The sequence below is a fragment of the Cebus imitator genome, unplaced genomic scaffold (genome assembly GCF_001604975.1).
Source record: "Cebus imitator isolate Cc_AM_T3 unplaced genomic scaffold, Cebus_imitator-1.0 Scaffold37, whole genome shotgun sequence".
Lineage (NCBI taxonomy): Eukaryota > Metazoa > Chordata > Mammalia > Primates > Cebidae > Cebus > Cebus imitator.
In genome coordinates, this window is record NW_016107352.1 from 9,966,525 (window position 1) to 9,980,679 (window position 14,155).

The 14,155-nt window shown below is 35.2% G+C and overlaps 1 protein-coding gene across 2 annotated transcripts in view; it reads right to left on the reverse strand.

Moving 5' to 3' along the window:
• The window catches only part of VWDE (von Willebrand factor D and EGF domains), a 79,201-nt gene that overhangs the window by 21,775 nt on the left and 43,271 nt on the right, over positions 1–14,155 (reverse strand). For both annotated transcript variants that reach the window (XM_037737318.1, XM_037737317.1), the window contains exons 14-19: positions 10,293–10,448; positions 10,084–10,188; positions 8,471–8,585; positions 5,322–5,572; positions 4,107–4,326; positions 2,644–2,781 (exon numbers count right to left, since the gene is read on the reverse strand). In XM_037737318.1, the coding sequence (XP_037593246.1) occupies positions 2,644–2,781; positions 4,107–4,326; positions 5,322–5,572; positions 8,471–8,585; positions 10,084–10,188; positions 10,293–10,448 (985 nt within the window). The remainder of the gene's footprint in view (positions 1–2,643; positions 2,782–4,106; positions 4,327–5,321; positions 5,573–8,470; positions 8,586–10,083; positions 10,189–10,292; positions 10,449–14,155) is intronic.

The following is a 14,155-nucleotide window of genomic DNA, read 5'->3' on the forward strand; positions in this document are numbered from 1 at the left end:
GGAGAATCGCTTGAACCCAGGAGGCTGAGGTTGCAGTGAGCTGAGATTGTGCCATTGCACTCCCCAGCCTAGAGACAGAGTGAGACTTTGTCTCAAAAACTAAAATTCCTTCTGTATTAATAAATGCCTTCCTACAATACACAAGTTACTCTGAAAATGTTCAGAAGCATATTTAGTCACTCATGTGTAAGGGGATTTGGTTCAATTTCTTTTTCTCTGAAATGCCACTGAATGAAGGCTTTATTGAAGAAATGGGCCTGTTTGTTTGGGAAAGAAAAACGCTAGGTCACTTGTTAGAGTGAAAGTTGTGAATATGAGGGACGTGATACTGAGGGGTAAATGTGAGAAGTGTAAGTACAGAATTCCCCTCACCATCCTATACTGTGTCACTCATATCTGTGGGGCTAGACAGGCTTAGCCCAATAAGAAGCACAAGATGATACTGTTTCCTTAGTACATATTTGTCATCAAAGAGCGTCCCATTCACTTAATTAAACCAATGGTATTGATCTTCCACATTGTCTTCTATAACTTAGCTTTTTCTGTTTTTTTGAGACAGAGTCTTGCTCCATCACCAGGTGCCAGGCTGGAGTGCAGTGGCACGATCTCAGCTCACTGCAACCTCTGCCTTCCGGTTTCAAGCAATTCTCCTGCCTCAGCCTCCCGAGTACCTGGGACTACAGGCGTGTGCCAACACACCCAGCTAATTTTTGTATTTTTAGTAAACACAGGGTTTCACCATGTTGGCCAGGATGATCTCGATCTCTTGACCTCATGATCTGCCCGCCTCGGCCTCCCAAAGTGCTGGGATTATAGGCACCTGGCCAGCTTTTTCTGTTTTAATCTTTTAAAATGTTGATGCCCACCAATTTTTTTTTGTCCACTTCCCTCTAAATCTAAGAGCTCTCCCTGGACAATTCTATAACATAGCTGATGATTCTAAGAATTACATTTTCAACTTAATCCTCCTTTCTGAGCTAACATGAATATTCTGTAGTAACCCTAGCTTCTGTGCATCCAAACTGAATTCATTATAATTCCCCTCCAAAACAACTTATTTTTCCATTATGTTGAATGTGTTTCTTAGTCAGCTTAAGCTGCCATATCAAAACATCACGAACTGGGATGCTTAAACAACAGAAATTATCTTCCCATTCTGGAGGCTCAATGGTCAAAGATCAAAGTGATCAAACTGGCTGATTGAGTTTTTAGTGACAGCTCTCTTCCTGGCTTGAAGATAGCCACTTTCTTGATATGTCCATACATCACAAGCTGTCTGGTGTCTCTTCATATAAGGACACTAATTCTACAGGATCAGGGTTGTACCCTTATAACCTCATTTAACCTTAATTATTTCCTTTCTCCAAATACAGCCACACTGGGAGTTTGGGCTTCAACATACAAATTTTGGGGGGACACACTTCTGTCCATAGCAATGCAAATGCAAATTCTACACACCCATTCACTAAAATTAAATACTTAAAACTTAATGAATCTCTTTTTCTCATCATACTGATCCCAATCACTGAAAAAGTACTATTAACTTGCTTCTTTACCATCTCTTTCATCATTACCTTATCTCAGGTTGGTATATCTTTATCTTTTTCCTATATATTTGAAATATTTTCTTAACTCTTCTTCCCACCTTTAGATTCACACAGTTGCTTACCCACAGGTGGTCCATCCTACACACTACTCCTTAAACTATCTCACATGTAAACCTTATCATGTTTCTCTACTACTTCAAAATTTTAAGAGAGTCTCTCTCCACGGTTTTTCTGTTATCTCACTACTAGCTACCTCTCTAGATTCAACTCTTGTAGCAGCTCCCCTTTCTTCCTATATTTCAGGCATGCTCAACTATTCACGGGGGTGCAAAGGAGTGTTGGGATGTTGCCTGCCTCTGTCCCTTTGCTCCTGCTGTTGCTTTTAACTAAAATGCCTTTTTCTCTCCTGATCTATCAGATTCAGTTCTCATGTGTCTAGTATAGTCTAGTCAATTCCTTTTAAAAAAGTTTTTCATTATTTCTCCAGGTAGATATGATTCCCTGTGTAGTATTCCTATTAGCCCTTTTGGGAAGTCTATCAAAAGACACAGAACACCGTATTGTACTATGTAATTACTAGTCATATTCCCTGCTATTACACTCTACCTATTAAGTCAGAGGGTTTGTCTTATGTATTTTTGCATCCTCTATATCTAGTTCAGTGCATGACACATAATGCATGTATACTGAATAAATACATAAGTTGAAAACAGGAACTGTGCAATTAGAATTAATTAAATGTGGCTGGGCGCTGTGGCTCATGCCTGTAATCCCAGCACTTAGGGAAGCCAAGGCAGGTGGATCACCTGAGGTCGGGAGTTTGAGATCAGCCTGACCAATATGGAGAAACCTCATGGCTACAAACAATACAAAATTAGCCAGGCATAGTGGCGCATGCCTGTAATGAACTCAGGAGGCTTATGCAGGAGAAACACTTGAAACCAGGAAGCAGAGGTTATGGTGAGCTGAGATTGCGCTATTGCACTCCGGCCTGGCGACAGAGCAAGACTCCGTCTCAAAAAAAAAATAATAATAATAATAATAATAATTAAATGCAGCAAAAAAAAATCTCATAGCACAAAGTAGGAACTTTTACCATGGCATATTTTTCCATCACCATAAAATCCTTTTGGACATGAAGCACAGTGATAGGAACCAAAGGAATTGAGGCATTCTACTCCCTCAAAGCAAGGCTTGGAGTCACACTCATCAACGTCTTCCTGGCAATGTTTGCCTATACAAAATATAGATCAAGAGCTTACATTATTTAATTTGAAAAATATCATGTGTTCAATGCACTCATTATATAACTTCTTCTGCTTTTTATGTCTGTCCTTCTAACCGCAAAAGAGCTGCTATACATTATGAGGATAGAAGTATGCTGTTTTTAAAACTTATTGTATAATCAAATATAAATTCACTAATTATATTCAATTTAATATTAAACCAGACCTTTCAAGTATATAAGATTTTTTTTTTGCAAATGAGTTAAGAATTCCATTAATATTTAAGGCAAAAAGTTTCATATTACAGCAGTAATTTAAACTTTAAAAATTCAGTGATTTTTAAAATTTACTTTGCATGGTTGTCTGTTTAGCTTAAGGACAAATTGTTTAGTTATTGCCCTGGCTGTGAAAATTCATGAAAATTGTTTGTGTTACAAAAGTGAGTATGTCCTTCATAAAAGTTTTTGAGTTGATATGGTGCTGTTTGAAATGCTGAACCACTCATCTGAATGAGTAAATCCAGTCATACATGGATGGTGGACCTTATTATAATAAAATTTATGAGGCAATCAACATATGGATTCTTTTAAGTATCGTCTACAGTGGAGTAGAAAAGAGAGCTACATTCATAGTTCCAAATGATAAAATTTTTGTTTTAAAATGCTAAAGAAAATTAGAAGACACACACATATGCTGCTTAGTTCCACTGCAATGTTAAAATAGATGTCTTCAGGAAAAATATCAACTCAATAACTAGATATTTAATTATTAAATATTTACATCTATTAAACATAAAGAAAATATTCATATGAGTTTTTAAAAAGCCATGGGAAATTAAAGGTTGGCAGTTATATATTTATTTCTATAATCACACATTTTAGGACTATTGAGTTAGTGATATGCTAACATTTCATTTGATTTCAGCTTTTTACCATGATATTTCTAAGTCAATGAATTATCAGTAAAACTTCTCTGAAGTGACAACTTTTATATTTTCCCTGGCATACTTCCTTTATTTTTCCATATCTTAGTGGTAATACATTTTAATACATTTCTCCCTAACAAATATAGGTAGAAATGTTTAAGAACCTGCAAAACAGGTTCCTATGTTGCTATTACAGTTATAAAAATTGGCAAAATTGTAATACTGTATGGAACTTACAATTTGCAAAATCAAGGGATATAGATAGTAATTTTATTTGTAATAGCTTTGATTAAAATTGTAAGGATTTGTACTAAAATCTTTAGGGCCACACATTTGCTTGAGTAATCTATAGATGAATGTTTCAAGGAGCTTTTCTTTCTAATTTGTTTATGAGGAGCAGAAACTTACCTTTGAGCTCAGGTGGACAATCACAGGAATAACTATGAAAACCACTAATACATCTGCCAAGACCACAGGGGTTGGATTGGCACCCACTAATGGCCACGTCACAAAGACTGCCATGGAAGCCAGGCAAGCAGATACACAGGTACACTCCACTCCCTGGAGGGGATTTCCTATCAGACACACATGATCCACCATTCAAGCAATCACAAGACTTCACAGTCACCTACAAAAGAAAAAAAAAAGAAATGTCTTATTTTTCAATAAAATTATTTTCAGTTTATGCCCCAGAAATCATGACAGGCATGTGTATTTATGTACAAGTGTGACCAAATCGCTTATATTTGCAATAACTGATTGTTATCAGTTCTATTGTCATGTTAAACATATTGTAATATTACATATATATACACACACACATACATGTAACATAAAATAGTATTAAAAATAGTTTAATAAGGCAATTATGCCCACTCCCAGGTGCATAACCACAATATAATGCTAAGGATAATTTTTCTAAAAAATATATATTATATGAGGATAAATTTCTATCATGCAAGTAGAACAACTTAAAAAAAAATCATTAAAGTGGAAAGCAGTTAGTCACCTGGGTTATTCACAAATCTAGAGAGCAAATGATCTCCTGAATTACCGGGTTAATACGGCATAAAACACAGCTGCTCTTTATGATATTACTTCAGTGAAAAAGTGTGTTACCAGTTTCAAATGAATAAAGGACACATAAACAGTGTGTAAGTATTAAGTGCTCATGACTGACATAATCAAAAGAAAAAGTCGATAAAGAAAGGAGGTATAGCTGCCAATTAGTTATCTCAAGTCGTATTTATAATCTTGACTTCTAATTCAACATCTCAGATCCTTTCACTCAAAGGAAAAGGGTATAATTATCAATCTTAGATTAATCACAGATTTTTCATGAAGGTGGAGCTGAATGAGTTCTTTATCCTTGTCATAGTGAAGTACCAAATAAAATGGTATAGAAATTATTAATTTAGATCTGTGCTTCTGGGCTTGAGACTCTCTCAAAGGTTTTATATTCTTACAAAGAATAGCCAAAGTTTTGGCAATGCAATTTCCCATACAATGTTTAATAATTTTGTTGGTCTTTAAAACTAGGAATATGGTTTGTATTTTAAATTCAAATAAATTCGTTAAAATTGCAAAATAATCCAGTGACACTTATGTAATTATAAAGATTACCTCAATCAGGACTCTAGTTTCTGCATCACAGTCATCATTAAGGCGTAGAGTAAACTGTTGGGGAGTTTGTAAGTCTGTTTTCCACATAAAAAGCCCTGCAGAGGAAATATTTGCTCCTTCAGGACCAGAGTCCAAAGTAAAATGGATGTCTGAACCTTCTGGATCGAAGGCCACGAACTGATACTCAAAGTTTTCACCATAGAATGTCTGCAATTTGTCTTGCAATGCTTGAATCACTGGGGGCTGGTTGTCTGTAACAGAGAAAACACTTAACTTTATACTGTGTGCTTCTGAGAGCTCCCACAGAGACATGCATTTTGATAAAGACTGAACTCTGCTAAGTTCTGTTAGCCACTTTCATTTTTTTTAAACATTCTCAGTAAGTTCATCTCCATTGTTAGACATGTGAAAGTAACTGACAGGTGCAAGACCTGGAGCATTGCTACGAAAGTATGAAAAGCACTTTGGCTACGGCACAGAATATACAGCTACACATCCACCATCCACACTGGAGGCTGCGCCTCTTCTGCTGTAACTTACTTCTTGCTGTTGACTGCCTCTCTACTCTCTTTCTCTCTCTGGCTGTGAACGCTTTGCACTCTGTTTCTTTCAGTTCACTTTCTCCCTCTACTCCCTTTCTCTATTCCTCCCTCACTGCCCATGACTGCCCTGTTTCTTTGGCTCCTCTGAATGTTTCTCTCTATACCTGCCTTCCCAGCTGTACCACGTGGGAGCCATGAGTCATACTCATCTTCTGCTCCTCAGAGGTTCATTCAGTGGCTGAGTGCACACACTAAAAAGGTGACTATTTCAGGCTGGGCATGGTGGCTCACACCAGTTATCCCGGGACTTTGCGAGTCCAAGGAGGGCAGATCACCTGAGGTCAGAAGTTCCAGACCTGCCTAACCACCATAGTGAACCCCTGTCTCTACTAAATACAAAAATTAGCAGGCATGGTGGTGGGTACCTGTAACCCCAGATACTCAGGAGGCTGAGGCAGGAGAATTGCTTGAACCCGGGAGGTGGAGGCTGCAGTGAGCTGAGATCATGCCACTGCACTCTAGCCTGGGAGACAGAGTGAGACTCTGCCCCCTCTCCCCAAAAAGGGAGCTATTTTAAGGGACAGGTAGAGTTCCCTTTACACTCATGAAACAACAGAAAACCTCTTTTTACTCTTTTTATGTTGTCTTATATGAAAAAAAAAAAAATGTCTATGTTTCCAGCCCCCTGGCTTAACAGTTGGAACAAATAGCCCCATTGCATTGTACTGAGTACAAACACTGCTTGCATCCACGAAGCACCAATGTCAGGAGACTATAGTTCTGGCTCCTGTTCTGCTCCTGCATAGCCTTACACAGGCAGACTAATTTGTTGATCTTAATTTCCTCATCCTCAATATGAGAGATTTAAAAGCATGATTTTTCATGACTCTTTATGACTTTGAACACTATGAGACTATTATGAATCAATCAGTCAAACTATAGCCATTAAAAAACAGAAGCACCAATTCAGAAGTTGTATTTTCACCTCTTTCACTGTATTTTTCCTCAAATTTTCACTGGCTTTCCACAGCATTCTATGAGTCTTAACGCCTAAGCAGTGAATCATTTGGCAAATGTAATGAAACACAGTAATGAAATATGCACATACAATTATAATGATATTACAAAGCATTGTATAAATCTAAAGTTGTATGACTCCCTTAAACAAACTACATGGGGCCAGGGAATAATTGTGTCCTGTTGTCTCTAATAATGTCAGGTCTCCCCATGAGGAAAGAGAATTTAGACACCTAAATGGAACCAACATAGCTGTATTTATGAAAGTGAGGAAGTTATATGGCATATGACTATAATTTGGGATATTGTTTGAAACAAAGATTATCTGTACCCAATATGATACTCATCACACCACAGAATGGTAGTGCTGGAAAACACTTGATAGATTAGTGAGTCTGGATACCTTGTTTAACAGGTGCTGAATCCATGGCCTTTGAGCTTAAATGGTTAATAATGTCACAAAACTGAACAGAGGTAAGGTTAAGCACAGGTAATTGTGTGCAACTGAATTAACAATTCCCATTTCTTCCATTAATAAATCACATTTGCTTTTCTTTTTTTTTCAAGAGGTAATACTAGCGATGGGGAGTGGCTGTAAATGCAGATAAAGCTTCTCTCTCTCTCTCTCTCTCTTTTTTTTAGAGGAAGAAAGAGAAAAGAAAGAGAAAGAATAAAAAAAAGAATGAAGGAAAGGAAGAAAGAGGAAGAGGAAGAGGGAGGGAGAACAGGGGTGTTGCTTTATTGCCCGGGCTAGAATGCATTCTAAAAATGGGTATGCCTGTAATTGTGTTTAATAATAGAGACATAAAAAAAAGAAAGAAAGAAAGAAAAGAAAGGATAGTTTCTAAAAATTGGTTAACAAATTTTTTTGTGTGTGGCTAAAAGTGTATATTAGACATAATAGATATTTTTGTAACTGGATGTTATAATGGCAGTGGGGACAGGTATGGAGAGCTCTGGATAGCATGCTAAGAAATGTGTCCTTTATTCTTAATGCAACATCAGGGGTGGGGAGGGTGGCACTCAGGAATTTCAAACATGGAGGTATAACATCGGATATTTTACTCAGAATGAAGTGTTTAAGACTATGTAGGATTGTTAGAAAATAGGAGGGGAAAGGAACTTGTGACAGAGAGATCAATGATGTTAGTATAGAAGGAAGATGATGAGAGACAGAGAAAAGGAGATTAAATCTGAAACATATTCCCAGGGCAGAATCTCCACTGTTTGCTAACTAGGGAATGTGAAAGATGAGAGAGGGTAACGCAGATTTATTGGTTTCTTGGTTTCTAGTCGCCAAGACAGGGACAGAGGAGGAGAAACTGGTTGCTTGGGGGAAGAATGAAGAGGATACAAGGTGTAAAAAAAATAATAAATAAATAAAATAAATTAAATAAATCACATTTGCTTTCCTAATCAAATATTAAAATTAATATCCTATAACCTCAAAGTAAATTTTGCAGTTAGGAGAGAAGCTAAATTAAACACAGAGGTCATTCATTTTAAACATATTTACATAACTTCTGGCTGAAAACCACTTTAAAAAATGTGTTGTACAGGAAACATTTGAATTAATAAAGAATAACTTACTTTCTAAAAATGACCAAGTAAATGTTGAAATTTTGGGTCTACACACCAAACAAGGGCTGGTTGGACTTTTGTCTCCTTCAAAGTAGCAGAGTCCATCAATAATGCAAACATTTTCCTAATGGAAAATTTTTAAAAAAGAAAACATCAATAAAGTACAGCTACAGCTAGTATATTTTAAAAACTGTACATAGAAGGATAGCAGTATATGTACTGATGATTCCAGTAAAAGCATATATATCTATTTTGAAGATGAAATATTTTTCATACTTCACAATCATAAGTGCTTATTAGAAAATAAATTACCTGAATATGCAAATATCTATAAAACTGATCAATTTGGAGGTAATAAAAATACATATAAGTTTTATCTCTGCAAAGTTATAGCTTATAATTTATAAATAATATGCGAGGAAATCTCTCATTTGGTATTTTCCACTGCTAAACTCATCCTGGGAGTGCTTTATTCAAAATAAAATAAAACCGACTTCTTTTTTTCCTCCACAACTTATAAAATCATATTGGCTTATAGTTATCTTCCATTTCCCTAGCAGCCCACTATGTTCTATGAACATAGCCAACTAAACTGGATCCATGGCATAATTGTCCACACTTGATAATGGATATCATTACACAAAACATTTGAAAGAGATGCTCATAAGCACAGAAAGAACATTAAATGGAGCAACTATTCTTGGGAGAAGACTAAATTTTATCCAGGAGATACGAACTTAGCTCATTTTACAAAAATCTCCTTTAATATCCCTTGGAAAACACAAAAGTTAGAGTGAAATAGCTCCAGGAGAAGAAAATAATCTTGAATAATAATATTTTTAAAGTACTTATGGATATATGGAAATAGAATATTTGGGAAAAAATAAAAATCACATAATTTCTCGAAGATTTTTGAGAATCAGATTTGATCTGTTGGCTAATCTCAAGAAAACAAATTTTAAACTTAGAAAAAATAATGCCTTAAAATTTTTCATGTCTATAAATATTATTTGTATGCAACTCAGCTTTGAAGAATCAAGTGATATTATATCCACAGTGTTTGTTAAGTCAGCAGTTCCCACGTGGGACAGCACTTTTGATAAATACGCTAGTCTGGATGTACATTAAGAAGAAGGTGATTGCAACTCAGCTCAGGCTGTGCTGCTGTTCTGTAATCCATCAAGTGGCAGGTATTTACATGCTCCAGTAAACTTAGTTGCCAGGAAATACTCCCCATGTAAATACTAACTTTATACATTTTACAAATTTTAACCAAATGTATGTCATTTGCCGCAAAGGAGACTAGGTAACAACATGAGATATCTTATTAGAAAATCATTATTACTACTGAAAAAACAATGCAGGTAGGAGTGAAGTAGTCAGTAATTCAGTATGGACTTCCTCTTATAATTTTTTAGAAGTAATCTGCCATTTCAAATGTTAAAGGTAGAAATCTCTTCCTTGCAGGCAGAGTAACAATTTCAATTACCTAATGTAAACTTGAGGAAGGCTTTTCTCTATTACTCTTTCTGATATAAAAGTGAAAAAACTACAATTAATGTGCCAACAGCATAAGAAATACCTATGATGTAAATGTGAAAATAAATGAGAGAAATACATACCTTTATAGTACATGAGTCATTTTTATAGAGACCACAAACTTGACAAGCACCATCATATATGACCATTATTTTAGGATTACTGAATTTATAACCATCATTAGATACCTGTAACATAATAGTTCTATAATGAGATGATTTCTCTAAATGTTCTGAAATGTTATATGTATTTACTTCGTTTATAAATATGAAGATGTCTTTTTGTTTTTTACCTTCAACTGCCACTTCCCAATTGGTTTCTCACCCACCAGATCTATGGTATCAAACTGCTGAACATCAATGGGCAGCTGACAATCAACAGCTCTGCTATTTTGGAAAACAGTCTGTGTATAGATGGGTTTTCCAGGCATCCATTCACTGTTATTATACTGAAGACATAGTGAGAAAGCAGTTAACCTCTGTTAAATTATCGGAATATTTTGCTAGTAAATTACATATAATCAAAACATTAATTTTAAATATATGCCTATTATAATGTAGTAAATAACAGGGAAACAAAAGTCACATTGGGAGTTTTAGTCAGAATAATGAAAAGTGTACATATATTAATATGATGTAAATTGCTCCCAATAAATCATGCATTTCTTGGCAGTTCAAATCAAAGAATTATATATCAAACATATATACTATATTATATATGTCACATACATGTTACGAATGTTACCATATTATATATGTTATATATATGTTACCAATGTTACCATATTATATATGTTATATATATATATATATGTTACCATATTGGCCAGTATGTAATGACTTTTGTAGCAAGAGGAAACACACTTGACTATGTAGTTGACACATAGCAGATTGATTTGCTGCCCAGAAATTCCTTCATTTCTCCTGCAAAAGCTTCCATCACCTACCTCTACTTGAAACTGTTCCCACAGGGCCTCTCATATTCCTACATGACCAACCTCCCTGACCATGCTTAACTGGTACAGGGGCTGACCTAAGCTAGGCCAACATTTCAACTACTCATAATATTTTAACTTTATACCCACAAAGACATCATGTCACTCAACCTCTGATGGCTTGAGTTGTAAGACACAAACTATGAAGTGGTTGGTGACCATTTTTTCACTACGGAGAGAAAGCCAGTATATAGTGATATGAGAAAACAAAGCCCATAGACAAAAGTAGAAATGACAGAAACATACACACACACAAAAATGCACACATACTGAGTCTTCACGGTGTTCAATCCCCAAGTTTAAAATTTTTCTTGAGAATTCAGCTACATTTTTGTTCTTGATTCTCTAAGAAATATATTATCATAACAACTATTTTTGCTCAAGTTAGATTATTAGTAATTTGAAACTAAATAAATTCTATTTAGTTCACCCTACTTACTAACTTAGTGACATATCATGCTTAAGCTACACTTTATTCTTTTTCAGTACTGAAAATGCATTGGTGTCAAAGGAGGAGAAGCCAAAATAATTTTCTGGGTACTTGTAAGTATGTAGGAAACCAAAAGCTATATTTTGTTGCCAAAATTTAGATTTAGATTTTTCTTTGAAACTTATGACTGTAAAATGTTTTCAACCACTCAGAATTTGTCTTGGAGCATGTTGATGCTTCAGTATTGTGGGTCAGCAGGAAAAGGAAAGGAAAATGTGATTACTCTTGTCTTCAGCTAATAGAAATTACGTTTTTGAAGATTTAATGATCGAAAGAGTAAGCTGCAAACCTCCATGTTTAAGTGGGTGTGCAGGGTCTGGCCTAGCAGCACTATCAGTGCTTTTCCTCTGGTAGAGGAAGAATGACAGTAATTTCTCAGAGTAGTCATGGTCTACACTTAGGTGAATGTAGGGTCTTGTTTTCTTGTGTGGAAAGAAGGCTCCAGCCAATGACTGAGAACATAGAGATTATTTCCACCTTTCTGTTTAGAGGGGCCTACCCAAAATGAGGAATATACAGGATTCTATTTCCTTTTCATTCGTCATTGTTTTGTGAGTCTATATTATGTGCTGAGGATATTTCATTGTAAAAAGAGATCGCAAAGAAAATGACAAACAACATGCAATTTTATTATTGCAATAAAAGAGACTCAAATAAGATATAATATAAAAGAAGTTATTAAGTCTAACTAATTAGCACAGTCAAAGGTGGCTTCAAAATATCAAATATTTCTCTTCCTGAAAATAAAAAAGGAGACTGCTACTTGGACACCGGGAGCAGAAGCGGAGAGTGTGCAATTCACATGGATGGAGAGAATGGCATGAGAAAAAGACAGGCATGTATGAAGTGGCATAAACAGGAGGTTCAAACCTGCAAATAGAGACAAGAGCTAAATCATAATGTGCCATCCATTTCTTGGATAACATCTTTTATTTAATCCTACAAATCAGCACCTTTAAAACTGGATTTTGTAGAGTCTCGACTGCTTTGCAGGAGGAAATAAAAGAAATGCTTGGGTGGTGGAATCTCTAGCAAAAACGTGCTTAAAACTACTAATACGAAAATAGAAAAAAAGCATGTAAGTTATGTTATACTTTATATAAAAAAGAGTTATCTATACATTTTTCTACCAAAGAAATATAGTAAGGATTAACCAGAAAATAATGAGAGTGCAAACATATTTCAATGAAAAGAAGGAGTGATGGAAAACAGGTGATGGGATGACAAGAAAGTAATAATTCTACGTGTATAGCTTTTATATGGCTTCAGCTCTTAGTACTATGGCATTTCATATACGCTCCAAATAAGTAAATAACTAAAATCAACCAAAGTGTGAAAGAAAGTAAAAATGGAATACAAATGTTTTTAAAACCTAGTTGTATCATACATAAAATGGATAGCCACTCTAAACAGAGTAGAAAAGAAAATAGTTAATCTAGTTAATAGTTAAAATAGTTAATAGTCACTTTGGAAAGTAGCATTTGCCTATATATTATGACCTTGTTTCATAAATTTGTTGTTCACAGAGGAAAGGGTTGGAATTTCTGAAACGGACTTACACATACACTTAGATTGAGAAACTAAGTAAATAGATTGTGGATGATGACAGCCAGTTTTCACCTGTAAAGAAAAGGGAGCGGAGAAGGCTAGAGTGAACCTTATGGTACTACAATGAAATTAGGAGTACCGGCATCAACTCACAGAGATGATAGATAGCTAAACAGGTGGATAGGTAGATTGCTATGTGTGTGTATGAGTGTACATATATAGATTTTCTAACTGTAGCCATTAAAAGGGCCAAGAAGCAATAACTACCCTGTAACAAGAAGCACACCTTGCACCCAAGTCTTGGACTTTAAATAACCCTCTTTGATAAATAAAACTAGATTCTTTGAAGAAACGGTTGATTCTAGAGTTGGAACAGGAAAAATATGACTCTGGAATATTACATGATGCCAGAAAGTGAGAAATTCTTCAAAAAATTATGGAAGCAAGTTAAAAGGACATGAAAACCAATTTGTAATGGCTCCCACTGGTCAAAGCTGGAATAATTTAAGCAGCCAAATAAAGAATGGTAACATTGAATTATAATTCATGAAATAAGTTTCTATTAGTCTATACTGGCATGAGTAAATAAATGAATAAATAAATTGGAAACAAGGAACAACTCTTTCTTTCAGTAGAATTCCAAACGACATATGTAAAAGAAGTGATGGAAATAGAAAATCACCACTGGTAAATACCAAAGTAATAATTGCTACAAGCAAAAATTATAGTTGGATACTAAAATCAGGAAGAAATAGTCTGAGGAGCTATCATATATTTTCACAATCTAAAAGTGTCTCCCTACAACATATTTATTATTTACAGTGGGAAAAACAGGAAGCTTACAGTGAAGATACATGGCAAAAGCCCCTTAAGTGATCAAAATTTACATTGCCAGTGATTAGCTACATTGCATAATGAAAGTATGCACTAAGAATTGTACAACATGGTATGACCTCAATCTAACCATAAGAAAAGGAACATTACACAAAATAACTGACCAGTGCTCTTCAAAAGAATCAAGTGTGCAAACGATAAAAAAAGATGGAACAGTATCACAATATGAAAGAGATTGAAGAAACATGACAACAAAATGCAATATAAAATCTTAGATTGGATCCTGAAT